A 23,545-nucleotide genomic window follows, 5' to 3' on the forward strand; every position below is an offset into this window, starting at 1 on the left:
ACAGCCAAGAGAAGAGAGTGCACAAATAGGAAACAACGGATTAAATAAAAATGAGAGAAAGAGAATAAAAAAATAAGTTAAAGTGAGGGACTGAAAAAGACACAGCAGCAAAGATAAAAACGAGAAATAAGAGCATAAGACAGATATGTGACGCAAAAGATAAGGAAGTAAAAATGATAAGTGATCTTGTAAAGTAAAGGTGACTCATACACTCCTGATAACGTGAAAAACACTGTGCAAAGGATGAAGTCTCCATTTCAAGAATAAATCTACGGCTTTATTGTCACTTTTGCAACACACAAATGTATGATTGTGTGTGTGAATGTGTGTATACCCAGAGTGTAGCAGACTGGAAGACAGCACCACATTATCGAGGTGCTCGGCACCCCAGCTCAGACGGAACGAATCCTTGTCGTTCTCTCTGGACAGCGCTGACACCTACAGACCAGCAAACATTCACAAAGTCACAGAACCCATTCAGAAGTAAATCCAATATATTTTAAATTCAGGTAAACTTAGGTTACCCAACAACATCCCAACCAGGTATAACTATTTTTTATAATGGATTCCTATGGGAGAGTCTCTTCAGCAACTCTTCAACTTCTTCTTCTTTCAGCTTTAACTACTTCAGCATACTTTCAGCTACAGAAATCATTCAGGTATCAAAATGTTCAGCTATTTCTGCTCTTTTAATCTTCCATTCAGTTTTTTAATATCTTTTATATTTTTTTCATAATTTCAGTTTTTGTGACTTGATGTTTTTGGCTGATTTTGGACTTTATAATGGGAGTGAATGATGGAACGTTGGTGCAGCTAGAGTGGATGACGTCACAGCTTAGAGTGGAGAGGCCGATTTTTTAAAACCAAAATGTTCCTCAATAAACTGTCAGCACGGCCACAATTTTCACTCTTTCTGAATAATTTCTTCACAGAAATGTAGGTAAACTTGTCCTGATTCTGATAATCTATTTATCTCAGCTCTGAGACAAATCGTTTTTTCTCTATGAGCCTCAGAGTGACGGGAGTCCCCCTCTACTCTCCCATTAGCTCCAATGTTAAATTCGGTCTGAGATTCTGTCTGACAAGCTGAACGGTCCACTTGGATCTCTCGCTCCTGTGACCACAATTTTCAGTCCTCAAACATAAAATTCACACTAGTTGTTCATTAAAGTCTTGGCTCTCACGTAGTTAACTTTTTATGACGATACCTATCGTAGTTTTGCTGAAAAAAGCCTGTTTGTAAGGGCTCCAAATCAGTTTTCACGAGTGAAAATCTTGGCAGTTGAAGTTTCCCGCCTCTCCCCTTACAGTCTCCGTGGCAACGGCTGTGTCGGGTCACGTGATCAGGGCTTGTGTGTAGTTAGCATGTTTATGCTAGCGTCTCTTTGCTAACCTGCTTCAGTTTATTCTACATACTTTCAGCTCTTTTTAACTAAACGTTTAACTTTAACTTTCATATTTTACTGTTTTTATAACTTCAGCAAATCTATTTAAGCTTTTTTAAATTAACATTCAGCTGTTTTAGCTTCTTCTTCATATGTTTATCTCTGTTAAAACACTTCCTGTTTCTCTTCAGCTAATTTCAGCAGCGTTTTAAAACGTTTCAGTCTTTATCTAAATTACTGTTTAAATAAATTCAGCTATGTTTTATCAACTTCAGCAAATCTATTTCAGCTTTTTTAACTAAACATTTAACTTTAAATTTAACTTTTTAGATAAATTCAGCTATGTTTTATTAAATTTAACAAATCTATTTCAGCTGTTTTAAGTTAACATTCAGCTGTTTTAACTTCTTCTTCATATGTTTATCTCTGTTAAAACACTTCCTGTTTCTCTTCATCAACTTTCAGCAGTTCTTCATGAATCGATTCAGCGTTTCAGCATTCACAGTGCATTTTCTTCAGGAAATGCTTTATCTAGTTTGAATTGTGCACTGTTAATACGTTTTGATGGCACCTGGTGGCTTGTAAGCATCTCTTCGATGAAAACGCCTTCCCTCTGATGGAAGCTTTGGTGAATGGGAGTGTGCTGCGCCCTGTTGGAAGAACAAGGCAGACGTTTGCAGTGTGTTTCTGTGTTATCTTTGTTTATACAGTACATTTACGGTCTGGTCATGCCGTTGTTTATGATGTCAGATGTACACACGATTGCACTTTTTGTATTGTTTGTGACCTGTCCAGGTTGTGGCTCAAACTGTAGCTGAATCCATCCAGGTAGTGTCCAGGAAGAGAGTCGTCTCCCAGCTCTCTGAGATCCTCTGCTCTCAGATACTCCCCACCATCACCGGTCATAGTATCCTCACCTTTAAGACATAGAGGCACCTTCAGAGATATCCTTCCCTGGTTGTGAAGATTTGATAGCGGTGTGGAAGATGTATTTTTGCATGTCAGTATTACTGAATCAATGCATTCCTCATTCATCCATATTCATCTTAAGCAAATATTATGATCATATCCACAGCGACACACACTTCATGCAGTCAGTTTCCACTCTTGTATTTATTGCATATGTGTTTTATTCCCTCAATGAACAATGAGGTATTAGACCCAAGGTCTGTTTTTGTGAAATCAGGTAAACAACTGCACAGCAACAACATTCAGCCATATTAACTACATTGACTCTGTAGGGAAAGACAGCTATAGTGTTTATGAAGTTAGAGCAACAAAATTGGGGACAAAATATATTGTTTTAGCAAAAGTAAATACTGTTCACTACCAGCATGGCCATGTCGATTAGTTACAAAAACACAAATATAGTCCACCCCAATCTGGCAGAACAGAGCAGACTACCTTCCAGCTCCACAGACATCTCAGATATTGGTTCATCTTCCAGCTTCAGAACTATAACATACACATCTTTAAGACCCACAGCTATAAATGTCCATCACACATAACACACAGCTTTTAATAACTACACTCAAGGGCAATACTGTGCTACCGTATCTGACTGGAGTAGTCTAATAATGTGTTCTTTATCTTTATTCCTTTAACTCACCCTCTTCATCAGACACATCAAGGATCTCCGTCATGGTCTCGGGGACGTTGAGCTTGTGTTTCTCTGTCACCGTCTGAGGTGGCATCCGTCGTAGTCAGGTAAAAATATCAACAGAACAGAGACGTGTCAAACAGGTGGTATGGTCCAAAATCTACAGTCAAACACACATCGTCACCACTCATGGAGCTTACCGTTGTCGTTGTCACAACCTCCTCAGTGACAACCCTAAGTGTGTCCACCACAGAAATGTAACCCAGGCGTTTAGCAATGGACAGAGCCGTGTTCCCATTCTTAAAACAGGGATATAAAGTTGGTTTGTGAAACACAGGAGAATGGGCTCCATTTGCTTTTTTACTAAACATTTTTTATTCATGTATTGTAACTTTTTTTTCTTTCCTACCACTGTAGTAGCATTAGGCTTGGCCCCATGTTGCAGCAAAACATTGATTATGTGCGTGTTCCCTTGTTGCGCTGCCTGGTGAAGTGGCGTGTAACCATTCTGTCAAACACAAAACGCATCACAGTTTTGTATGGTCACTATAAAAACTGACTTTTAATTCACGTTGTGCTTGTTTTGTTTGCTACATATTTGACATTTTGAGCATACCTTGGTCTTAGCATTGACGTTGGCACCTTGTTGTAACAGGAAGTTCACCATCTTGGCATTTCCATAGTGACAAGCTACTATGAGTGGGGTATATCCAAGCTGAAGAGTAGGAGGCGATGACACAGAGAGAGAGTGTGTTACTTTCTTAGTCACATTTCAAAAGCAGATGGTAAGCATACACTGCAGCAGCAAACACACACTTAAAAACATAGAAGTTAAATAAATAAATACATTTCCTAGAAACTATTGTTGAAAAATTGAGTGTGGTACATTTTTTATCTTTAGTGGTGTCTATGCATGACACCATGTAATGATTGAATAAATGTTTAATTAACTAATGTTTATTATTTGTGTGCACATGCAATATGCATATGTTTGTACCTTAGTTTGCTGATCCAAGTTAGCATCATGTTTGGCCAGTACCTCTGCTGCATTAACCCTGTCCTCTTGGGCTGTGAGATGCAAAGGAGTCAATCCATTCTGTAATACATGTAGCACAGAGTTAAACTCCTAAGATATGCCCCTGGATCTGGAACTACTGTACATCCCTGGTGCATATTCTCTGTGGTTGCTATAGTTTATAAATATAAACATTAGTAGTAAATGTCTCCTTTGTGATGTATAACACTATATCACACACAGATATCTGACAGTGACCTTGGTGGTCGAGTTGACGGTTGCTCCTTTGCCCAGCAGCAGGCTGGCCATTGCAGCATGTCCTTCCTGCGCTGCCAGGTGTAGAGGGCTGACTCCCTGCTTGGTCAGAACGTTGGTCTCTGCTCCATACTGCAGCAGCGCTAAGGCAATGTTTGTCTGATTTTTTTTGGCTGCAATGTGAAGAGGAGTGTAGCCATTCTGCACAAGGACAACGTTTAGCCGTTAATTACTTTTCTACAATGTAAAATAATATTAATCAAAAATTTGAAAAGAAGGGTGTCTCGGCATCACTTTCACTCTCACTCTCATTGTGTCATCATTACTGCAAGATAAACATCTCTCAAGACTAAACAAGGTTTAAGGAAACAGCTCATCAAGAAGTAAACTCCAGTATTGATTACAAAAAAAAACGCAATGGCACAATCAATCGCTTACAATAGTGTGAGTGTGAGAAGTACTTTTCTCCTTTAAAAGCATCCGTCTAACCTTTGCAGTAGCATGACATGATGCCCCTTTATCGAGCAGCAGCAGAGCCACCTCTTGGTTGTCATAATGAGCTGCCACATGCAGCGGAGTTAGGCCATTCTGTAAGAGGATTAAATTATTGGCATTTCTGTTACAGAACAGCCTGTAATGAGTCTATTTCAGAGAAACCATTTGTTTTTCCAGTAATGGCATCATTGCACTGTGTATCTCACTAAAATAAATAGTGTTATCCTAAAATAACCTCCGATCTTGTTTAAGAATCTCACATATATTCAGCTCACCTTGCCAGCATCATCTGGAAGAGCTTTGCGTTGAAGGAGAAGTTTTGCTACGTCGAGACTTCCATATTTTGCTGCTACATGTAAGGGAGTGAATCCTTTCTGTAGTAGAAAGGAGGGGATGAAGTTAATTTCAAATCTACATGTCCACAGCAGTGTTTCCTGCTTAGCTGAGAATAAGAATCTGTTTGTTTTTGTCTGTACATATCACGCTCACCTTTGTGGCCATTGAGTGTGAGGCTCCAGCTTCCAGTAGCACGGCAGCTGTCTCTACCTGGCCCTCCCTGGCTGAAATATGGAGGGGAGTGTAGCCATTGGTGGTAGCAGCATCTGGGTGGGCCATGTGCTGCAGCAGCAACTGGACAATATCTGTTTTCCCTAAACGAGATGCAATGTGCAGGGGCGTCTGGTCCTCCTGCAGTCGATGAAGGAGGAAAACAATAAAACATGTTTCAGTTTAGAGGGAAAGACAGGAGAGAAAATAAAAAGAAAACAGAGAGAAGAGGTAGAGACTGCTGAACTGGAAACGATCTGACTTGAGGCAGGTCACATTACCCATATGTGTATGCTATTCAGTGGACGAAATAATTTACTGTATTAATAACAGAAGGAAAACTGTGATTAACTCCGATGATGCGACAGCTGACTCACCCTGGCCATCGCATCCACCAACGCTCCATTTCTCAGCAAACAGCGAACCACTTCCATCTGACCTGCTCGTGCTGCCATGTGGAGCGCCGTCTCACCACGCTGATCAGCAACGACAGAACAGTAGAGAAAGAAAAAGATGACTTGAACGTTTAGGAATGTTTATTTACCTTCAGACATGTCTTTTTGAGTACTGACCTCTGAGCTCAACAAATCTGTTGTCAGATTCTACTCACAATGTTACGGACGTCAGGAGAGGCTCCGCTCTGCAGCAACAGTAGAACAATGTTCAGGTGACCCATGAAAGCAGCTACGTGGATGGGAGTCAGGCCAGACTAGAATAAGAGAGAGAGAGGGATAAAGAAAAAAAGGAGAGCATTAAACACAATGTGAGGCTGAAAAGTTGACCATATAAATAGATGGTTGATACTTTCCCACCTCAGTAATGGCCTGAATGGAGGCGCCATATTTGACCAACAACTCCATCACCTTCACCCTATTTTTCTTACACGCAATGTGGAGAGGCGTGAAACCATTCTGCCAGAGACAATAAAAAATAAATAAATTCAAGCATTCACAATCACAGTATTTCATTTCTAACCCTTTATTTGATTTAATTTTTACTTATTTCACATAATCAAAAGTATAGTGGATATCTACCAGCGCTCTAGCATTGGGATTGGCCTTCTTGTCTAGCAGCAGCTTGGTAACTCTGTAGTGGCCACAGTGAGCTGCAACATGCAACGCTGTGAGGTAGTCCAGTGTGACATCATCAACGGGTGCCTTGTGCTGCAGTAGGAGTTTAACACACTCTATGTGGTCTCCCTGGGCTGACATGTGCAGTGGAGACAGTCCGTTCTGTGTGGGGATGAAGAGGACAATACACCGATGAATCTCACAGTTGGGACTATGAGTGTAAATCAGCTGTTGAGCTAATGTCCCCAACATGTGTGCACTGTTGCAATGTAAATCAATAAATGTGTCAAGAAAAGGTAAAAACATATTTTACAAGGAACCAGTACTGGTATAGCTGCTGCACAATACCTTGGTTCTGGCTAAGATCGGGGCTCCTTTCTCCAATAACTGCTCCACTGCTGGGTCATGTCCACTCCTGGCTGCACAGTGCAGGGGGGTCAGCCCATCCTGGGAAACAACCACACATGCACAGAATCACAACAAAGCATAAAATACATACTGTGCAACATTAATCCAATCTGTTGTGACAAAAGATGAGTGGTTGGTATATGTTTTTGATCAGTCACTATAGGGTTATTGCAAATTTGTCATACTTAAATAAAATATGAAATGAGAACCTAAAATAAGATTCTCACCCTGGTTTTAGCATCTATCTGAGCCCCTCTGTCCAACAACAGGGCCACCATGTTGGTATTGCCTCTCTTGGATGCCACATGAAGAGGCGTTATCCCATTCTGACAAGACAGGAAGGCAAGGAAGCAAACAAAAATTTATTTTACATCGCTAAAATTCACATTCACAAAATGTGAGAGGAGGCTGACATTGTTTAGATTTCACTGAATTTTAATTTCCTTCAGATGGAAAGTCCTAGAATCTTAAGACTTTTCTGTTCCAATCACTAATACCCGACTATTTTTAAAAATACTGCTCTGCAAGTCTCACAGTGAAAGCACACAAGTCAAGATTTAATAGCTTAGGGAACTACCCTGGCTGTGAAGTCCACAGCAGCTCCTCTGTTCAGCAACAGGGTGGAGACATTCACGTTACCATAGTGAGCCGCGATGTGCAGAGGGGTGAACCCACTCTGTTTGACACAGACAAGGAAAGAGAAGAGAGCATGAGAGTGAGACGGAAAAGAGTGGTGTTTGAAGGACACGAAAAGCAGGAAACGAGGAAACGAGACGAGTCGAAACAGAAGATGAGAAAAAGGAGAGGACAAAGAAAGACAGACAGACAGACAGACATTTTTGTAGCAGATACTGAAAAGAAACCTCAATCTAGAAAAGCATTTATAATAACACGGAAAAAAGAAACCAAGTTGGTGTAAGAAGAAGAAATAAAATGAGCACACTCCAAAAATGGCACATTCAGCACATAGTGCATGCGAAACCCCTGTATTTCTACCATGCTTGCTGAAAACAAATGATGAAGAAACAGCACTTTTTGGACACTGAAAAGATCAAAAAGACAATTAAAACCAAAACTTAAATACACAAAGCAACTGTGCACTATGTGTATCTGCTTGGACGGACAAATGGACATTTATATATAAGCTGTATATATAAATATCTACAGTACACAATCGTAGGTAGGTTCACTCCTTACCTTCCCATTCTGATAGACATGGTGCAATTTAATTAAGAAACAGAGTTAACTTAAAAATGTGTTTCAAAGAGAAAAAACAATGATATTAACATGCTCAGAAGTTCACATGCTGTAGGTTATGAGACATAAATGTCCAGAAATGAAAAAGTAAAAATTCATTGGAATGCAATCAGTATTTTAGTATAAGTAAGTATAAAAGATTTGCAACATTAATACCAATACTAAAGAATCAGAATTAGTTCTTAAATAAAAACAGAAATAAAGTCAAGTAAAACTGTAATTAAATGCGTTAAGTTAACATTCTCTGGGATTTATTAATTCACCACATCGTGTTTTGCTATTGGCCATGCAATGGCATGCATTCATATTAATGAGACAGAATTCTGACATGCAGGACTTTACAAGTCTTTGCTAAAGAAGGGAAAAATCAGGTCAGATGAGCTGAAAGAGATGGTCACAAGTGACAACAAGGAATCAAATAGGGACTGATGAGTCTTTATACCTCTGTGGTTCTATTGACCATCATCTGGTTAGGATGCGTGGAGACAAAGGAGGAATAGGGAGTTGGGCTGTTAGGGAAAGGACTTATCACAACATTCACATTAAACACAGGGTAAGTTTCCAAGGTCACACAAATAGAAAACAGAAAGCAGTTCCTCCTCCTACAATCTTCTTCCATTTTGTTGCTCTTGCTTCCTGTTCTTCCACTATCTCTCTATGAATTTCTCCCTGCCAGGCCTCCCTCACCTTTGATTGGACGTCGGCGTTGTGGTCGTTCTGGAGTAGCAGTGCTGCAGATTTGGTGTCATCTTTGCGGGCTGCGATGTGCAGGGCTGGTAGACGAACTTTACCCTTGGTGTCGTGCTCCAACAACAGGGAGACCACTGAGTTGTGACCCTGCTGGAGTGCGATGGCCAGCGGTGTGAATCCATCCTAGATCGGCAGAGAAGAAAGCGAAGAAGAAGAGACAAAAAGTTGGTTTGGAGAAAACAAAAGGAAACGGTGCCTCTAAGTGTGTCCAACTTTATTAGGCAGCAACACAGACGTACTTCTGTTGCAATGCTTTGGTTTCCTTCGTTTTCCAACAGGTATCGCACCACCTCTAAGTGATTCTCCTGGGCTGCCATGTAAAGTGGAGTGAAGCCATTCTGCAGGAAATATGTACACATATAATGCCAGTTAAGATTAAATGTCAGAGGTCTAGAAGAAACTAAACGTCTTCAAGAACTTAAAACAGGTCCAGCTGCCACTGTTCAGCAAAATTATGGCTTATTAGATTAGTGTATTAGAACTTCTTACCTGTGACTGAGAATTGACGTCTCCTCCTCGCTTCACCAGTAGTTGGACCACTTCTTTTTGTCCCGCCAATGATGCAATATGGAGGGCAGTGTTTCCTTTCTGTGGAGGAAAACAGTGTTAAGGCAAACTGACAGGTATGTGCGATGTTCCTGTGTGGATATGAGTGCCTACAAATTTGGATTTGGTTGACAGATAGATAGATCAGACATCGGCAGCATGTTGACAGATTCTTTACCAGCTGCTGCAGACGGAAGACATTAGGACATAAGCATGTATTATTTTTGGACAACACTTGTTCACTATTAAATTTCAACAAAAAAATTCACACAACCCTCTCCCAAGTTTCATCGCTCATGACAGAAACAGTACTTAATTAATACTACACTACACTTACAGTGTACTATATATAACTTCTATTTATGTGTACTCCCTCTTGCCATCTCTCTTTTTCAACTTCGTCTTTCTGTCACTAAGCTGTCGTTTATTATTTTGCACGTGTTTCTGCAGTAGGGCTAAAGAGCAAACTGTGCTATGTTCACACTATATCTACAAGGTTGAACAACCATAATCACACGTGCATGTACCTTGGTGGCAGAGTCAACAGGTGCTCCTCTCTCCAACAGCTCCTCCACCAAATCTTTGTGTCCCTCCTTGGCTGCTAGATGTAAAGCGTTGAGACCATTCTGGAGGAAAGATAAAATCAATAATAGAGTTCAAGAGAAATGTTGTAATATGATAACTGCATAACTTCTGATGTATATATTATAACATGTAGGTTGAACAACAATAAACGACAATAATTCAGAACAAAAATATAAAAAGAATTCGTAAAAAGGAACAACAACAAACAATTAAAAAGTATGATATGGTAATAACATATGTTCTAAAAGTGAAGCAGATCATGGTTAAAAATCAAAAAGGGGCAGATAATTTTCAGAAATAAGTTGGGAAAATTAAACTAGAACTCAAACACAAGAGGTACTGTCTCTGGTTTTGTGTTTTCCCCTCAGGCATGTTTGGTGTGAGCGTTACATCAAAGTTCTCCGGTCCATCAACCAGAGCTACAGGTTATAAGTAGCACAGGAGGAGGAGAGCAGAGACAGGCACTGGCAACATGTATTTCTACAACACACACATGAACACACATAGCTCCTCTGAGACAGACACATATAAACACACACAAAAGAATGATTCACCTCATCCTCCTCTTCTTCCATTCTGAACCGTGCCCCTCTGAAAAGCGAGTATTTCAAACTCTGAGCTTGGTTTTATCTTTCCCGCTCCTTCTTACAAACCAAATGTCAGACTTTCTCTGTTTCTGTCTTCTTTACTTTCTGTGTGCTCAGCTTTTCCCTCTTTCGCCTTCTTAAATGCAGCACCAATCTGGATTTAGAAATGCTGATGCTCCTTCAGTACTGTCAACAATGGGCATCCTTCCTCTGCTTGGGTGTAGATGCAAGCTGGCTCTCTCTGCCTTCTTCTCCCCCCTGCAAATTCTCTCAGATGGGTTACAGGGATGTACTGTGTCTCCTGGCACCGATGTAAAGAGGAGCTGTAATGTCACTAGCACCTTTATCATTGCCCTTCCCTTCCCACGTGCACGTATAACATGTATGCATGCACGCAGACGCGCGCACTCCCTCTCTCTGAGTTGCCAAATGGCAGCCAAAGGGGTGTCGTGTTTCTGCAAAGTCATAGAGGGTATGTAGGCCACACATACACACTGAATATAAACTAGTGAAAATGCTAACCTTTCAAAAAGAAAATACAGTGCATACCCCAGAAGCCAAAGTACTACGCAACTGAACGTTCAAGTGAGTTCTGTGTTAGAGATACTGTACATGATATGACTTTAAAAGGTTTAAAACTAGATAGCATAGCTTCATTACACATACAAAGCACAAGGGCAGAGATTACTTTATTTACTTTAAAAAGGATTTTTATTAAATAGAACAATTAATTGTTTACCCAAATTTCAGTTTATCCAACAAACAAAACCCTTTTAATTTGAAAATCTGAAACTAATCCATTTTTAAAAATTGTCTTTTTTTTTTTATCTGATGATAAATAATAGGAGATTTATCTTTCTCTGTCAGTTTGGTCTGCCTATACTTCCAACGTCATCACTTGACTAAATTACTCAGTCTGTGACATTTCCACTGCAGTGCCAACAGGCGAGATGAAACAACTTCCAAATGTGAGACTAGATGCTCTTTACTGGTGTTTGAATATGAAATAAAGGTCAGTTCCAGCTTCGCACATCACTTCGGAAATGGTGAACTCACTGACACAGCGAAAATTGCGCAATATTATTAGACTGTTTCAATCACATTTCAGCCATAATTTATTCCAAGAGAGACAAGCAAAACCCACAAATGACACACACACATGTACACACTCTGACACACAAACTGATTTAAATCTCTTTTTGGTCTGAGCTGCAAGTGAAAGCTTCATTTAGCTAATGGACATTCAACCCAAAACAGTGATCCCAGGCTGTTTGTGGTGCTCTCTGGCGTGAGGCAAACAGTTGAGCTGGGTCCAGCAGAGATTAATATTCATGCCCCTGTGACCGCTGACCTATGTTATAATCACACAGGGTAATAAGTGGTCAAGGTGATTTGGTGTTGTCTATAGGCCCAAGTGTCAGAGGGAATGAATGGTGAATGTAAAAGTGGGACTAATGCGAATGCCAGCAGATTAAAGCGTAATATCACTCACCAAGGATTAATGTTTTGGGTAGATTAGAGGCGAAGTCCGGCCTTTAATTGTGAGGACATGGAAACGGCTCACATACAAAAACACACAAATGATGCACACATATGAAACAAACTTTCTCAAACACACACACACACACACACACACACACACACACACACACACACACACACACACACACACACACACACACACACACACACACACACACACAGATATGTTGTCTTCTCAAAGTCACTGCCTTGAAACTGGCAGATAACGTTGTCTGTCTAGAAGGTGCTTTATTTGTCTCATTCATAAAATCTGTGACTTAGAGACGTCTAACAGTAGATTTGGCAGACAGGGAGTGAATATCCCTGTCTCCCTCTAACTTTAACTAACTTGGACAGCCTTCTGCTCTGAGCACCAGACTCTGGCTCTTGCCACCCAGTTGCTGCTTTCTAGGATCTGACTCTTCAGTTATTAAGGAACACACTGCCGGGGGGGAATGCTCTACATTTCTGTGTGACGTTGAAGCATCTCCCACATAAACAAATAATGATATGAATGTCTACTATATTCGTTTTAGGATACATTTCCTGGCTCATATCTAATAATGCTATGGAAAATAATTTATATTATGGACATATACTGTCTGACGATTTCCAACATTAAAACTTTGCTTGATAGTTGTAAATAGGGGAATGACTGTCACAAATCCAACTTAAGATATGAGATAACTGCAGATCAATCAGTTGCTACTTCCAATTAACCAGACTGCACATTTTAGACTGATATAATTTCATGTCTGTTGATGCTCTTATCGACAGTACACTGACTCTACTGACTGCAGTGCTGACAACACTACTTCAGATAATAGCTCCATAATTGTGTAGAGTGATTTTCCACTGACATGATTCAGACCTACTGATTTCCTTGAGAGGAAATATACTGCTAATCACAAGTAACATCAACTGAATGATCATCTAGTTGTCCAATCATTGAGCCATTTGTGGAAATTGGTATCGCCTTGAAAAAAAAAAAAAGGTTTAAATGGCATCATATCTGGGCCAATTTAAATTACCACCATCAGCATACTTATAACACTGTGTAGTGTGTTCGATTGGCTCCATCATTAATCAAAGAAACCTAGCTTGTGGCAGACACTATTCAAACACAAGCAAACTTGTATTATGTCAACAAATACAATGTCACACAGTCATCAGAAAGTTACATTAACAATGCATGATGGATGTCCCTCATCTAGAAGTTTATGAAGCAGGAGGTGAAGACAGGAAGGTCTAAGGCTGGTCGTGAATAGTTGAGCCATAAACCTGTGACCATGATGATATGGCAGTCTAAGGTATAAAGATGTAAATAAGTATAAAGAAAGAAGTGACACAGTCAAACAAAAGCTCAAATATATACACCTGGAGGACTACGTACAATATAGTTTATAATATACTATAGTACATAGTAATGCTATACTATACTATAATATACTGGTACTAGCCATTAAAACACTTTACAAGAATGTACTTTATGACTAAATGTATTTACGTGTGTGTGTGTGTCCTCAGTGAAGTGAGTTGCAGTTAACTACAGTGATATTTATTACATCACTAGGATATTTATGAAAATGTCACTTGGCTCAGATGTGATCATCTGACAGATACTATGAAGGACAGGGCTCTTCTGTTGCACTGTGTGTGTGTGTGTGTGTGTGTACACAACAAATAGTACTGCCTTGGGTGGTTGCTAGAGCCGGACTGCCAACCAATTACAGGCCAGTGTATAAATAGTCATTAAAGTGCTGGAGAAATCTAAAAGTCCAACAGCAATGAGACTGTAGAAAATACAAAGAGCTCACAATAAGCACACACACACACACACACACACACACACACACACACACACACACACACACACACACAGACTCACGGAGCCACACTTCTCATCCTCCTTTAAGCCACCTTGTGACTCCTGTAAATCATATCTGACATAGCTGGGGCAGGGGCGTGTAAGGAGCTGATGGGGCAAAACATTTGCACCCTCCCAAATCCCTCCTCCTAAGTGGAATGTGGGTGAGGGTGGGTGTGTGTGTGTGTGTGTGTTGGGGGGGTGGCGGTGGTAAAAATAGTTGTGTGAGGGGCGTACACCTTAAAATGCTGCTGAGATTGGAGGGAAAGATGGGTCTAAGGGGAGGGGGAGAAGAGGATGGATGGTTATAATGTCTGAAGTGAGGTCTGGGAGGTTAAGGCATGCGCTGACCTAGTTCAGCTGTACTGTGCCACCATGACACAGCAGACTAAAAACTGGTTCAGGAGGCCTGACAGGCAGACTCCCTAACAGCTCTGTAATACAGCTGTGAGAGTAGCATGTTTCTGTGTATTCAGAACAAACGATTAGGAAGAAGGAAGTCTTCAGTTAAACTTTACAACGGACATGAAAGACACAAGATCATGGCTTCACCTGATAGAAGTGTAAAACGAAACTTCAATCAAACTTGACTCCAGAAGCAAATATGGTGCAACTATGTAGGTTCACAGTCTAGTAATCTCCGGCTAATAAAACTATAGGGAGCATAATTCAAACAGCAACAGCGCTTTAAACAACCACTGCTGATCGTTCACTTAGCGAAGACACATTACAGAAAAGGTCCAAAAGAACAAACAGAACAATGCTTGTCATAAACATACAGCAAAATGCAGAACATGATGCAGCTTGTGTTGAGGCTGTTAAGAATTTCATTACCTGATTACAGGTGCTAATGTCTACTCCGTTTTTCAGGAATTCGAGGACTTTGTCGATGTTCCCTGCTCTGGCAGCCCGAAGGAAACTGGTGTTGCTGTCCGACTGAAGAGATGAAGACAAAAAACAAGGTCAAAATTAGAAACAAGAATAAAATACGATTCGAATTTTCAGTTTCATTAAGGCTCAGGTATATGCTCGACATTTCTGGCTGAGGTTAAATGTATAAAGGATATTGTAATTGAAACCAAACCACATTTATGTATGTTAAAGAGTACTGTAACATAAACATTTTTTTATGCAGCACACAAACAAACAAACTGGGAATCAAACCACCGGATTGGGTCACGTCTTCCTCTTCGTTGCAGACAAGCATTAATATTGTTATTATTCGTTTAATCAGTGAAATATAAAAATCATGGAAGTTGGACAACAAAAGTTCCTACAGTTACTTAAATGCTTATTTTGTTCCACCATTACACAGAAAACCTAATATATTCAATTTACTGTCACATAAGACAGAAAAGAGGGTGAGAATGACGACATGTGCTTGAATAATGACTTTAATTAACAATCAAAATAACTGTTGATCACTGAATCCCTGATCCTCCTTCACAGACATGTCATAGTTGGAGAGGAGTTTAAGATATTATAAGATTATAAGACGGTAGCATGTCCGTCAGGCACGTACAGAAGAAGGGGCAGGACACTTCATTAGTGCAACATACCTAACAGAAAACATTAAAGACAATGAACCATGTCTCCCTCTCCACTGCTTACCAATGACCCATCAAGTTCAGATCCAGAGTCAGCAGTCCTGTAGTAGTCAGTGTGTTGACTTAGATCACTGTCACTCCCAGTGGTCTTTAAAGCTTTACTTGATCCACAGGCCTTGCACGTTGCTGCATTGCCCATGGTTACCTTCCAAATCTGTCAACACTATACCCACGCTACCAGAAGACTACCTCACTTTACAACTCTGAGGCGCTGTGTGGTCCACCAAAGTCCAAGGCTTGCAGTTTCCCACTTTATGTCCTCGATAAGAGCCTCTCTAGTCCACTTTTCCGACGTTTGGCAGTATCAATCGATGTTGCAATCCATTAAATCTGTCCATGTCTTCTATCCAAACTTAATTACATATGAAGTCTCACTTGCTTCACTTTTACCACCACTCTCTCCACACTCTACAATATGTCTGTTTATCCCTTGGTCAGCCAAAGCTCATCTTCAGTTTCCTCTGGCTCTCCTGCGCAAGCTAAGGCCCAGTTCTGCCCACTTTTCTCATCTCACCCTGAAGGATAACAACTGTGGCCATAAACATTTAACCCTTTCTGTCTGCCCTGCCTTGGCTATTTTTACTTTTCCTGACCCTCCATTCTACCATATCACTGACCCCTCGCTGTATGTGCCTAGGGTGGGAGGCATGACAGCTGGCTTTGAGTCGGGCCAGAGACTGTGAGGCCTGTGGAGCTCTCTAGGAACACCAAGGCTCTTGATGAAGTGATACAAGTCTACCCTAAACCCAGTATCCTAATCAAATTCCACTAACTTTTCTATAGTATCAGTTGAAGGGACAGTCATCCCTGAAGGGACATACACAATGTCATGATTTGTGGACAAGCAGCAAGTTTGTCTGCATGTTTACAGTAGGGTTTCAGGAGTTTATTATCCCAAATATCACATTCATTATTTCAGATATTGTTGCTAAATTCATATTATAAATGTCCACTGGTTTAGGATGAGGTTGGATGTGGCATTCTTTTGTATAATGACCCAGACTGTAAATATCCAAAGGATTAAACCAAATTGGTCTAAACAGTCCAACAGACAGTTCTGTGTGCCAGACACGCACTGATTTTATTTTCTTCTTTCTCAAAATTTTGTGGGTGTGCGGTTGTGCCAATGTTGCAGTGTGGTTTTTAGTCACTTCTGCCTTCACTTATCTCTCTGCCAAACATATTGCACAAAGACAAATTAGACTGATAGAGCACCAGCTATAATCTGTGTATCTGTACAGGATTTATGTAGATTGAATCAGAGTAGGGCCGCATAATGAAGGATGCTGGCTTATATACTGTTCTCTGCTCAAATGCATACTTATACAGGAGGAAAATCAAATATCTATTGAATATGACAGTTGTGTACACAAGTCACTGGTGATTTTTTTATATCACTATCTTGCCCTATAATAAAAGACTAAGTGTATGGCAATATTTTTCACTGAAAACTAGGTAACACTCACAGGTCATTTTCTTTCTAGTGCCCAGAACCAGTGTGGAAAGAAAAGCTTTTACGTTGGCAGTTTGTGAAACATTATCCACAAGTATGACTGTTCACCTTGTGACAAAGAACTGCAGGGAATCTGCAGAAAACCATTAATAAACAGACGATTAACATTTGTAACCTCAGACCTGATGGATTAAAAATTTAAGATATTTACAGATGGCATGGAGAAGTTAGTTTAGTGGATGGCTTCCCTTTACCTTTTATTAATGGCTTACTAACATTTATAACTGCACATGAGCTGCACCTTAGGTATGCAATACTGCACTGTTGTCTGGTATTAGAACATTGTGGTCCAATACCAACGGCGTGCAACCTTCCACTGAGCTTGAGCCTTCCTCACATCTGTCACCTATTCCACCATCACCCATCTCCCTAACGTTACATGATCAATCATCTGAGACTGCAGAAGAGTAACCAATGCACCATGCATGGTCAACCACTTTGACATCTGTGCATCACTAACTCACACAGTGTCCTACACCAGTGCCTGCCGTATTCGCTTAAGCCTGCTAGAGCAGGTGTTGTTGAAATAGTAGTAAGCATGATCTATGACACAAACTTGTAAATATGATTTTGTCAGAGGATTATGTGGCTTTTACCTGCCGCTTTCGCTCAGCTTTTTCCCGCTGCCGTCTTCTCTTTTCCCTGGCTTTCTGTAGAGCTCTGTATTCTGGATGCTGCTCAAGCTCTCGAGCTTTCTTCAGGTGGGCTGCAGCATGAGCCATGACTTCAACTGTCTATGTTATTGTCTCTTGCTAAATGCTACAGTTTGACTTTGTTAATCTTCATATGTCCTTCCCCAACACACACTAAGTACCTCCACTCAGCTTTTGCAGATGAAAAAATCTGTCAGTTTCCAAACAATAAAGAAATAAATAAACCATTTACAAATTAGAATTCATCTACTCTCGTCAACTACAATAAAAAAAGACAATGAAGGAAAAGGGTAGTGCGGCTCCAAAAATGATCCTCTCCTCCTCCCTTTCTGTTTGTCCTGTCGTTTTCTTCAGTCTTGTAAAGGGTCGAGAATCAGTCAGGATGCTACTTGATGTTCACATGCGCACAAAAACAGAATGAAAGTCCACACAAAAATATATGCAAAGTATGTGCAAGCATGAGAGAAACAGCGAGAGGATGACTGAAAAGGAGTTTGAGAGTAATGAAAGCAAGACCCATCCAAACACACACACACACACACACACTCAAACACGCCCGCACCCGGAAAGGACCAGTCCAGATGTACGTGAAAACCCTGTTTCATGTGAACAGATGTAGCTACAAAAGTGTGTGTGTGTGTGTGTGCACGTGCATGCTTGTGTTAATATGTGTATGAGAGTTACAGTCACAGGAAAGTGTTTTTGTGTAAGGGGTTTAGTGAGGCTGCATGCCAGCAGCCGGCTGACTGCTACAGCCACAGTCACTCTCCCTGAAACGCTGCACTCTATCCTGAGAGACAGAGTGACACACACAAGCAAAAGGAAGGAGACAGAAGGGGAAATAAGGGGAATATTAAAGCCATTTTGTGATCTCACCAAGGCTATTATCAGAAAGGCTAGCCTACATAGGATTCTTTGTTTTTCTCATTTTACTGCAAACAAAATTAAATGTGATCATAATTCTTTTTAAGAAAGAACAAAGTGGCTTTTAAAGAACTGAAAGGCAGAAAAGATGTGCAGTATTTTAGTCTCAAATTATTTTTATGTTCATTTCCCAGATAAAGTACAACGTAATAACAAGGTGAACATTATGTTAAAGGCTTTATGCATTTACACTAGGGAACATAAGGTGTATTACAGGCGCGATAACAAGGCTATAAACACAAGCACGTTAATAATTGAAAGAATTCTAATAAAACTGGTATGCACAGAGAGAGGTCAGGAAGAGGAAGGATAGTGACGAGTAGCTAACCAGTAGAGAAGATGGGACACTCCACTTGGTCCAGAGGGGGTCCAGTCAGCACATAATAGTGGCTCCCAATCACCTGCAAGTTACAGGCTTCCCCCTCTGGGAGTAAAAAGTGGGTCAGCCTCAATCTCAACTGCACTGCGCCCTCAGGACTGGTGGCTGATGGAATATGATTTGACACACAAGTGTGTGTGTGTGTGGGTGTGTGCGTCCATAACGTCAAGGCCTGTCTCTGTAAGTGTAGCTTATGTTGGGCATTTGACATTTCACCATTAGGAGCAGGGACACTATCTCATCTCTATTTCTATTCACACATTCTGGCAGATACGTTTCCACAGGATCAGTCAACAACAACAACAACAACAACATCTGCAACATCTCTTTGCTACTAAACATGAATGGGGGCAGAACTGCTGAATCATTCCACGCTGTAGCGCTGTCTAAAATGCCCTAAAATGAGTGCTTCATTCAGTTCAATGATAATGCTGCAGTTACATGGAATAAACGTGTACACTGCTCCTCCAGCACTCTCTGCTGGTGAAACAGGGAATAAGTTATGTTTCCATTTTCTATATTCATTACTTAAAATGCCTTTTGTAATGTATTTATAACATATTATAACATCAATCTAACATTACAAACAAAAACAAACAAACATTTATTTCTTCATCATACTTTGTCAGTGAGATTACATTTTTTTAGATTACACTCGACAAGACAGGCAGCAAAACATTTCAAACTACATAAAAACAAGTCATACACATGCATCTATCACAACCTCTCATAAGTCAATAATAGATAATAATTTAGCTAAAAGTCAATAGATAAAATACAACAATAAAATATACAAAAATTAAACTATAATTAAATTCAGAGTTTAAAGCCTAGGGAGCAGCATAGTCAAATCTTAGATTGACTCAACTATCTCAGCTTTGCAGTGGTTCATATCAGTTTTAGGTACTTCAATGATCACATAAACATAACAAATACTGCTCAGTGCGAACAGATCTGAATTTCAAGCAGCATCTCCCACTGTACTGAACGACTCAAGTTTCAGATTTAACAGACCAGATCCATACACTTATTGATTATCATGTTAGTTGATCCTAAAACAATGTTCTTACAGAGAGATTGTTAACATTAAAGCGTTAAAGTTCTCTCTGTGTGTGTGTGTGTGTGTGTGTGTGTGTGTGTGTGTGTGTGTGTGTGTGTGTGTGTGTATGTGTGTGTACATTTAGTGTCTTTGTTAATGCTATGAACTTTTCAGTGTCCATGTACTGATCAATGATTTCTATTGATTTCTGCCATCACTCATGCAAGATAATGAGGATTAGGAGAATGCATTATAAATGAAGGAAGGGTCAGTGTGTGTGTGTGTGTGTGTGAGTGTGTGTGTGAGAGAGTGTGTGTGTGTGTGTGTGAGTGTGTGAGAGAGTGTGTGTGTGTGTGTGTGTGTGTGTGTGTCCATTTAATGTGAGAGTCAGATTACATTGAGAGCCAGGGGTCCAAACTGAGGTGATGTGAGCTCTTGTTTCTCTTGGTTTAGTGGATTTCCTATGTGCGGAGGGGCTAATGGTCTGCTTTCCATTTTATAGATCCAGAGGCTTTTATATGACCCATTAGGACTCTATGATTGACAGATTAGGTAGATAGACACAGAGACCAGCACCCATATCCCTGCACATGTCTTTTTATTTCACTTCTCTGTATATGTATATATATATATATATATATTGTTTGTTTTGGATGTTCTTTCTGCACTAGTTCTGGATGTTGCTCCTGTTGTTTATGATTTGTCCCCCTCCTAATGGTGCCACAGTGCTGTCTAGTGGAGCTCTGCCAGCGGTGAGCGTCTGCCAGCTTACATACAGTGGATCTCAGATTCATGTTTGACGACTCATTTAGATTTCTAGAAGCCCGTACATTATCGACGACAATTGTTTTTAACTCCTCCCAAATGTTGCCCATTGAGAGATGCTAGTTTTCATTTCTGTTTACGTCTATCTGCTTCAAGCAGTGAATTCTGCTTCTGCTAAAATGGAGAAGAAGGCACTTTTGCTACTAAAATAGAGGCACATGCAATACACAAGTGCATTATTAAATATTGTAGATTATTCTAAAGTCCACTAGATGCTGAACACAAAATCACCTCTAGAAATAAGAAATGAAACAATACATGTATATTTTTTTAGGTGAAATACTTCAATTCTCCTGTGAGTATAAGAGACGCTAGTGTGTGGATTTTGGAGTTTTAGAGAGAGCTGCGCTAATTGTTTCCCTCTGCTTCCAGTCTTAATGCTGGGCTAATCAAGTTGTTGCACTGGCTCCATCCTTTCCATACAGACATGCAGACAGTATGTCCACATCTTCTCATTTAAATCACATAGATAAGGTAAATAGGTGGATTTCTCCACCAGGTGGAAAACAACAACATTTGTTTTGGTATGATTTTAGCCTATCACAGTCAGTTATGGTAAATGCCACTTGTAACACAAGCTGCAATTTACTCTATTTAAGACAATGGCTTCATAATAAAAACAACATGGCTTCATAAAAAAAGACAACACATGCAGAAAGCCGACTTTTTTATCAACATATTCTCAAGCTATAAATATAAAGTGTCGTCTTTATAAATCTACCAACATTCTGTACAAATGGTTCTTACACTACTACTAGTACCATACACAGACCAGTATAATTATTGGAAATGCCCAAACTGCTAATCTATAAATCATGTCTGCTTGACCCAGTGACTGAATGAACAAAAACCAGAGTAGAGGCTATAATGGATTAGCTCACAGCTCATTCAGTTTAAACGCCGAGTCATTTTGCAGCCTCTTTCGCTGCTCAACAAAGGTCAAAGCTGTAAAGTACACAGCACACATGCACCCTCAGTGTCCCCAAACCAAATCACACAGTCAAATTTAATAGCAAGTGGACAATGCCGCCAGTTAAGAATCGGGCCACACCCAGACAGTGAGTAATGATGCCGATACGCAGTTGGGGAGGGTGAGATGGGGAGATGCACCATAGATGAGACATATAACCTTGACGCAATCACATAATACGTCCTGAGACGATGATGCCAGGCAGGAGAGAAAGTTGAGAAGCCCACGCCCTGTTTGAAATAAAGCTGTCCCACCTCTACACACTAACAGACATACTTTATATAAGAACAACTGGAGACATCTGGTTTCTAATGTACAAGTAGCATCCTGTAGTGTTGCTGTCATACTGACGACACTCCCAACTTCCACTTACAGATGAGCAACAGGCCTACAGGCAGACAGCAGCTCTACATTAACTAATTGCTTTCAGCTTGCAGTTTTTTCACTACATTACACTACAGCCTTTAACGCCACTTTTCGGAAAACAAACTATGAGCACGCTAAAAGACTCTAGATGGCCAGAAATGCAGAGTAAGCAATTGATTATGACTGTAAATTAATTATTCACTTCCTGCTAGTGATGGAAGGTAAAAGCTATAAGCAAAATGTGATGAGTGCAACCCTAACCAATAAGTCACTGCCTTTGCGTGATACAGGTATCACACCCACTGCTTTGCAAGTGGCTGTCATCCTAATGTACAGCTTTCTCTAAAATGAGGTGCTTCCCATGTCCCTCAGGAAGATATGACATCAGTTTTCCATTCCTGTTAAAGAGACGGCAGAGAGACCTCGACCATATTCCAGTAAAACTACAATCCCACTGCAGATTCTCTCCAATATCAGTGTCTGGAAAACTCTGGGATTGTACTGGGACACTGTGGGTGATGTGGTTATTTCACTGCCGTAAACAATCATACCAGGAGTACTGAGTGATGCTGCCGGACTCAAGAGAGGAAAATAGCTAAGCAGATTATTAGTCACACAGGAAAAACATATTTTCAGAGACAAACTAAAACAGATGTGAGTAGAAGAAACCTTTAATTAGTAGTCTCACTTTAGTTCTGGGATATAATGACCCTGCTTTGCCTTAACTCAAATATGATGAGAGAGGCAACAAAAAGGGGGGAAAGGAGGAAAGGCTTGTCAGGAGACACACACACACACAGAGAGACTGCATTTACACAACGGTGTTAGAGTTGAGTTTCTGAGAAGTCCATTGATCACCAACCACACCTTCTTCTCTCTCTTTCCTTCTAATGGGAAACCCAGATAAAAGGCTATAATGAATAATTAACATCTAAATGCTTCCCACTGCCCCCAGTCGAAAAATACCTCTCCTCTGTGGAGCATGACTGGCAAAGAAGGCATCTTCAGGCACCTTGCAGAGGAAGCATCTGCAACACAATAGTTCTACAGCCTTCCTTGTTTAGAGATGCATTTTAATAGTTTTAGATTCCTTGAAAGTTTTTATTGTACTTTTTAAATTTGCCCAGTTTTTTTTATGTACAGCCTTTAACCGAAGCAGCTAAAGCGAGACGATGATGACTAGCTATGACTCATCCGGTCGTGCTGTCTGTCGTCGTTCAAAGTATCTATCAGGGTGATACAGGCCAGGGTAAGATGGTGTCAGATATTACTAGACCAACTAGTTATGAGGTACTCTGATTACCAAGCAGCTCGGTCCAGGGTACAGAGTGTCAGAACATTGTTTGCAGCTAAATAAAGACTTGCTGAGCCTCCATAAGGAT

General features: G+C 40.3%; 1 protein-coding gene across 1 annotated transcript in view; it reads right to left on the bottom strand.

The window, feature by feature from the left end:
• LOC113162023 (ankyrin-2-like) overlaps positions 1 to 23,545 on the bottom strand; it is a 61,994-nt gene that overhangs the window by 33,937 nt on the left and 4,512 nt on the right. The window contains exons 2-25 of the mRNA XM_033325916.1: positions 14,722 to 14,823; positions 9,855 to 9,953; positions 9,271 to 9,369; positions 9,021 to 9,119; positions 8,719 to 8,904; positions 7,352 to 7,450; positions 7,002 to 7,100; positions 6,715 to 6,813; positions 6,331 to 6,528; positions 6,109 to 6,207; positions 5,907 to 6,005; positions 5,674 to 5,772; positions 5,240 to 5,437; positions 5,026 to 5,124; positions 4,745 to 4,843; positions 4,259 to 4,456; positions 3,983 to 4,081; positions 3,602 to 3,700; positions 3,395 to 3,493; positions 3,186 to 3,284; positions 2,995 to 3,067; positions 2,173 to 2,302; positions 1,957 to 2,035; positions 335 to 438 (exon numbers count right to left, since the gene is read on the bottom strand). Coding sequence (XP_033181807.1) covers positions 335 to 438; positions 1,957 to 2,035; positions 2,173 to 2,302; positions 2,995 to 3,067; positions 3,186 to 3,284; positions 3,395 to 3,493; positions 3,602 to 3,700; positions 3,983 to 4,081; positions 4,259 to 4,456; positions 4,745 to 4,843; positions 5,026 to 5,124; positions 5,240 to 5,437; positions 5,674 to 5,772; positions 5,907 to 6,005; positions 6,109 to 6,207; positions 6,331 to 6,528; positions 6,715 to 6,813; positions 7,002 to 7,100; positions 7,352 to 7,450; positions 8,719 to 8,904; positions 9,021 to 9,119; positions 9,271 to 9,369; positions 9,855 to 9,953; positions 14,722 to 14,823 — 2,753 coding nt within the window. The remainder of the gene's footprint in view (positions 1 to 334; positions 439 to 1,956; positions 2,036 to 2,172; positions 2,303 to 2,994; positions 3,068 to 3,185; positions 3,285 to 3,394; positions 3,494 to 3,601; positions 3,701 to 3,982; positions 4,082 to 4,258; positions 4,457 to 4,744; positions 4,844 to 5,025; positions 5,125 to 5,239; positions 5,438 to 5,673; positions 5,773 to 5,906; positions 6,006 to 6,108; positions 6,208 to 6,330; positions 6,529 to 6,714; positions 6,814 to 7,001; positions 7,101 to 7,351; positions 7,451 to 8,718; positions 8,905 to 9,020; positions 9,120 to 9,270; positions 9,370 to 9,854; positions 9,954 to 14,721; positions 14,824 to 23,545) is intronic.

Source organism: Anabas testudineus, chromosome 1, assembly GCF_900324465.2.
Source record: "Anabas testudineus chromosome 1, fAnaTes1.2, whole genome shotgun sequence".
Taxonomy (NCBI): domain Eukaryota; kingdom Metazoa; phylum Chordata; class Actinopteri; order Anabantiformes; family Anabantidae; genus Anabas; species Anabas testudineus.